The 6,316-nt window shown below is 33.0% G+C and overlaps 1 protein-coding gene across 5 annotated transcripts; it reads right to left on the bottom strand.

Annotated features, from left to right (window-relative positions):
• Nucleotides 1-2,335: 2,335 nt before the first annotated feature.
• On the bottom strand, nucleotides 2,336-5,857 carry LOC107427180 (protein LEAD-SENSITIVE 1-like). 5 transcript variants are annotated; one of them, XR_001582258.4, is made up of 5 exons: nucleotides 5,505-5,857; nucleotides 4,127-4,926; nucleotides 3,713-3,809; nucleotides 3,486-3,606; nucleotides 2,336-3,404 (listed from the first exon to the last, which is right to left on the bottom strand). XR_001582258.4 is itself a non-coding variant. In XM_016037532.4 (4 exons), the coding sequence occupies exons 1-4, from the start codon at nucleotides 5,617-5,619 to the stop codon at nucleotides 3,593-3,595; spliced, it is 1,026 nt and encodes a 341-aa protein (XP_015893018.3). In that variant the 5' UTR covers nucleotides 5,620-5,857; the 3' UTR covers nucleotides 2,336-3,592. The 5 variants fall into 5 exon arrangements, 4 of the variants coding, with proteins under 4 accessions (XP_015893018.3, XP_015893019.3, XP_048336915.2 ...); XM_016037532.4 differs by having other exon boundaries at nucleotides 2,336-3,606; XM_016037533.4 differs by having other exon boundaries at nucleotides 2,336-3,606; nucleotides 4,127-5,325; nucleotides 5,505-5,856.
• Nucleotides 5,858-6,316: the final 459 nt, after the last annotated feature.

The raw sequence follows: 6,316 nt of genomic DNA, 5'->3' as shown, positions 1-6,316 counted from the left end.
GCCATGTGCCATGCTTGGACCCGTGTGGTGAGTTATGTGGCTAAGTGGATGGCACACAACATTGGTGGATAATAGGAGGATGCCTAAGACATGGCAAGAAAATGCATGGTGAAGGGAACTATGCATATATTCGGACTCAACTAAAGCATGTTAGGGGAGACCGTGCGAGCATGGTGTGCTAGCAAAGGCATGTAAAGAACAAACATGCGTGAATGTGCATGTGCACGGAGGTACGTGTTACATGTGTTGGTTAAGTGTAATGCATGAGCGAAGCATGCAATGATGCACCAAGATGATCGTGACAAGCCAAGGAAGAGCAAGTCATGAGGCGTGGCATGATATCAGTGGCAACATACAAGGTAGCATATGAGAGTGATACAACATGCAGCAGCATGCCTAATGGATCCAAGACTAGCATGGGGTGATATGTGAAGCTGTTGGGAAATTGTGTAGGAGGCACAGGTTGCAAGCATGCTTGAGGCATATGGCTGCTTTGGGTATGCATAGATGTGGGCTATTGGACATGTAGGGGCATGGTGGCCATGATGTTTGGGGTTTGCTAAGCACTAAATGCATGGGTTGTTGAGATAAGTCCAGGTTTGTTGGTTGCTTCTAAACCCTAAATTTATATACTAAAAAATATAAGGAAATGTATAATTATATACATACATATATATATATATATATGTATTAAAATATAGTGTAATTTTGATGACAAATCAAAGATGTTCTATAAATTTTAAATTGTTTATCTTAATTATGAAAGAATCATAATTATTGAAGCAGCTCTCAACTTGATTTTCAAATCATCTTTGTTATTGCAAAAATTATTAATAATCAGGTTGGAATTAGTTTTATCATTATTGAAGCAACTCTCAACTTGATTTTCAAATCATCTTCGTTATTGCAAAAATTATTAATAATCAGGTTGGAATTAGTTTTATCAAACATAAAAGTCTCCTAAACTTATAGGAGTATTGATTTTACAGGTATGAAATCAATCCCAAACTAGCTCTAGGCAATCTCTCCTCCAAAGGGCAGAACCAAGATTTTAGGACAATGGGGCCAAAAAAAAAAATAATAATAATAATATTAATATAAATTTTTTAAAATTATAAAAACAGTATAAACTATCAATCAGTTCTAATCATACACCAATACTTATATAATAAGTTTTTTTTTTTTTTTTAATTTACAGAGTATCTCGGAAAAAAAAAATCTTTATAACTTAATTTGCATAAACAAATGCTTGAAGCGAAATGAAAATTTTAGCCAGTTTTTTTTTAAAGTTTGGGCACATAGTAATAAAAATATGGTTTAAATTCAAAATAATCGAATAAAAATCTAATAAAATTCTTCTGAAAATTTGTTGTGAGTAGAGAATTGTATAAAATAAATAATAAAAGAGAACTTTTTTTAAGTAAAAAAGGTTATACATAATCATAAATAATTAAAGAGATCTTTTGTTTAACAGTAAACATTAAGAGAGTAATGAAAGAGATTAAATAATATATTAATTTTCTCTAACATTTATTGTGTATCATTTATGATGAATATGGATTTTGCTAAAAAAAGTAGGACATTTATTATGTAGTATCAGTAATATTATAAGGATTAGAATGTTCGTCAAAATTTACCGACATATATTAATATATTATTTATTAGTATATTTATACCATCTATATATTAAATAAATAACCAAATAAAAAAATAAATTAATTAAATATTACTATATTATTTGATAAATAAATTACGTGAATATTTTGATATCTCCTACATTTTTAATGCACTATTTAGAGAGAATTTAAGTTTTGCTATGAAAAAGTAGGTATATTATAAGTAATTCAAAAATTTAAAGAATATTTGACACCGTTGACCTTCTCTATTAACTTATTAAACTCGTAGTGTGAGGGCAAAGTGGTAAAACATATTAAATTTCGAAACTAGATTATAGAATGCCTCCAAACCAACTCAAAAACGTATAGTTTGATCAGATTTTCAATCAAGTATATTTTGCTTTTGGCACTTCTACAGGCATTTGTGTAATGGCTACTTATTCATTTTCTGCTTTCCATGAGGAGCTTTTTGTACTTATTGCTTGTGAAATTTGGAGGCAAAGGAGTTTAATGGTGCATGGTCAAAGGATTGGTACAGTTTGACAATTGCTTGATCCTCCTATGGATATATTAATTTAATGTGGATGGGGTTTTTGAAAGGAGCAAGGATAAGTCAGGAATTGGAGTTATCATCCGAAATAGCTGTGGTGAATCAAGGCCAATTACAAAACAATTGTCTCCTCTAGCCACTGAATTGATGGCAATTAAAGAAAGGTTGATTATGGATTCTATGAGGGTGGATTAACTAAATATATAAAATAAATTACAAAAATTCTATAAAGTTATCTCATCAAATCAAATACACACACACACACACACACACACACATACATAAACAAACTCATAATATTTAAAAGGAAAAATTCTCAGAAAAAGCAAAAAACAACCACAGGTGCCCACCTTCTTCTTCTTTTTATTTTTTATTTTTACAGGGTCCGCTTTCTACTTTCTCATCTTTCACTTGAATTTGATCGGCCCCACTCCCCTTGAATTTGATCGGTCCTACTCCCTTCTCACCTCATGGCGAAAAACTTGTATGAGACAGTGGTACCAGATCAGCTATGACCCCTTTAAATGGTCTAATGCAATATATTAAAAACTTGCCATGTCATTGCCAGCTCATAATTTCAATTGATTTTTCGTTTTTTCTTTTTGAAAAAGTAAAGCTGTTGCGAATCATTTTCTTATTCCAAAGAATAACTTTGACCTTCCCTTCAATGGCAACCCTTTCTTCCTCTGCAACTCTATAATATGGATAACAAAGCTCCAACTTTTGAAATAGACACCCATTCATGGACTCGCCCTTCGTCAGTTTTAAATCAATCCCAATTTGTGTTTGGAGTTAGTTGGGCAGAGTATACGAACAACACCTGAGATCTGGATGCATACGACCCTAGATCTTGCATAATGGCTCCACTACCATAAAAGCATTCTATCTGCATTCTTCCATGCTCGTATGATTTGGATTTGAAATCTATGGTGGTTCACTTTCTATCTCTAATGCGAGAGAGTTTGAAATCTCGCATGGTGATTCACATTCTTTTGTGACAATATTATTATTATTTTTTTAATTATTATGGCATTTTATTTTTCTTTTTGTTTTTGTTTTTTTTTTTTTTTTCAACCTTCAAACTCTTGTTCACAATGGTCATAAAGAAGGAAAGTGAGGCTCTACAGGTATTGGATTCCGCAGAACTATTGAACCAGGAGTTGTTCCCAGTGAAAAGGAATTTCTAGAGTCCGACTTCCCTAAGTTAAGCAAAGCCATGCCATGAAGGAAGAAAAGCTCTGCAAAAACGTTTGGGATGGTGAACTGTCTATGACATATGGCAAGTATTTAACATATAGCATTTAACCAAGAGGTACCACCTTCTCATACAGGATTTTCTTCAGTTCCGTGCCAAACATACTTAGGATCTATGCATTTTCTCCCTTCTCCTTTTTTTCGCTCCATATTTTCCTTTACTTTTGTCTCCTCACCAAACATAGCCTAAATGAATCAAAATCAAAGCACAATAGCAAAGAATGAATATAATCCATGTTAAACCCCATAATTATAATATAAGTAGAAAGAAATATGGAGATGAAGATATCACCATGGTGAGCGTAGATACTGCAGGAGTTGCGTCTCCATGTGTAAATATGGTCTCCACGCTTCAGTTGCTTCTTATGTATCTTGTTCGAAAGCAGTCTCTGGATATTGAAAGTCAAAAAATTTAGTAAGTAATTTAATTCATTTCATAAAAAAGAGTAAATTTCATTATACTTCTCTCTATTTTGCATTTTATTTTGAAGAAATGTATATTTGTTTCCTATCTTATAATAGTCCACTTATATATTTTACTCAAAAATGACACTTTTAATCTTTTAGCTTTATCCATATATTACAAACAAACTCATTTATAAGCAACAGTCATAGTTTTATTTGTTTATCGACCAATACAACATTTTCACAAAATCTATCTAGGAGAATTATAATTGTTGTTGGAAAACAAGAACTGAAATATTACTCTTTGTAATACTGCAGAGTAGAAAAATATGATGCATGCTAGAGTCAAGACCCCTGGTGGAGTTTCAGACAGCAGTTGAAGAGTGTCAGACCACATTACTCTTCTTAGCAACCAAAAATTGAAATAAGCCATCAGCAATACTATAAAGAGGTCAATTAAGGATTGAATAGGTCGGAAGCCCGAAGCAGCAGAAGATAATTTCTCATCAACATCAGGCAATGTCTGTACTTGATCTACTTTAATAACATTAGGACGTGCCGCGATGTCAGAACCATATCTGCAAAGACAGTATAAGCCAAAACACCTGACTGCCAAACCAGTAAAAGTAGCAGTTGTTAGTTGCTGCAGAAAGAGAAAGAAAGTGATTAAAGTAACAGCAAAGAAAAATGCTGTTTGCCATCTTCTGCTGAAATTTATGTTATCTATCACTACAAAGCTTGTTTTGCAATACATCGCAAAGTCTGCACCATTGTTTATGAAACGATAGTAGTCACCAGAGTCATTGTTACTCATTTGGAGGAAATTAGATGCACGGTTCTGCACAACTTCAGCTGGATCGCTAGAAGCAAGCGTCGTACGGCCTCCAAGTTTGAATAGGAAGAGAGCTGGATTAACACCATATTCAAAGAGATACAGATGATCTCCAAAAGAAAGGAAACAATCTATGCAGGAAGAGACCACACCATGAAAACTTGATTGATCACGGTCACCACATTTTGGACATTTACTCTGATCATTTGACCTTGATCCTTGTCGACCTTGAGGAAAGTGGATCACGTTTTCGTCATCCAAATATATCGCTGGATTCATAAATACCAGGTAAAGTAAGTAAATCCCATGGTGGTGAAGCACGCAGATTCTCATTCATAATGGGGGGAAAAAAAAAATGGTTCGTTAAGCACAAAATAAAATTATATCAGACATGCATTCAAAAGAAATGGAGAAAGAAGAAGAAGATCAACATAGTATTTTGTATCGGCTCGTGTCAATGTGTAGATCTGATCCACAGGCTGCAGTTTCTCCTTGTTTATTTCGTTTGGAAGCACCCTCCAGTTCTACTTCAACAGTCCACTCATCTTAATTTTGGATATGTCTCCCTCTATCTCTGCTCTTCAAATTTGTGTTTTAGGATATGGGAAATTGAATTCAACCAACCATAGAGATGCAATATCAATATTGAATACCTAACAACCAATCAACTTGATCCAAAAAAAAAAAAAAAAAAAAAAAAAAATGAAAATGGAAATGCCAGTCAACCAGTGCAGGGTTTGGACTGTAATGCAGGAGAAACATAAAAAAGAAAAGTTTCGTGAAGCACAAAATTAAATTATCTCAGGCAGGCATGCGTTCAAAAGAAATGGAGAAAGAAGAAGATCACCATGGTATTTTGTATTAGCTCGTGTCAATGTATAGATGTGATTCCCCGGCTGCAGTTTCTCCTTCTCGATTTCGTTCGGAACCACCGTCCAGATCTTGTTCAACGGTCCACTCATCTTACATTTCTGGGGTATGTCTCCCTCTCTTGCTTCTCTTTCAGATCTGTGTTTTCAGGAAATGGGGAATTGAATTCAACCAACCCTAGAAATGCAATATCCATATTGAATGCCTAACAACCAGTCAACTTGATCAACTATTCAACCCTAGAGATGCAATATCAATATTGACCTAACCACCATTCAACTTGATCAAAAAAAAAAAAAAAGGAGTGTTTCTTCAGGATGGATTGACTACGGAAGCGTAGGGGAAGTTTGGACTGTAAAAGGCGGATTAAAGATTTTTTTAAACTCTTCAAAGTAATTTTTTTTTTTTTAAAGACAAAAATAACATTGGATGAATAAAAAATGAGCAAGGGTGCTCTCAGCTTTTGTAATATCAATGAAAATTAATGATCCATAAGATAAAAGTAGACTTTGTTTATTTGATAAAATTAATAATAATAATAATAAAGTTATATATTTTTATTGGTTTTAATATGATCATGGTTTGTCAAATTAATTGATTATGATATGTATATTTTGATTCATTCTTCATGCAATTTCTATGTTTTCCTTGCCAAAAAATCGAAAGAAAAAGGACCAAAAAAAAGGAAACAAATACAAACAATAATCCTTGGTTTTTATATATTTTTTTAATTACAAAAATATATCTAATAATCCCTGATTTTTATATATATTTTTAATTACAAAAATA

Source organism: Ziziphus jujuba, chromosome 9, assembly GCF_031755915.1.
Source record: "Ziziphus jujuba cultivar Dongzao chromosome 9, ASM3175591v1".
NCBI lineage: Eukaryota > Viridiplantae > Streptophyta > Magnoliopsida > Rosales > Rhamnaceae > Ziziphus > Ziziphus jujuba.
The sequence above is the reverse complement of the archived record's forward strand: the minus strand, read 5'-3'. Positions and strand labels throughout refer to the sequence as shown.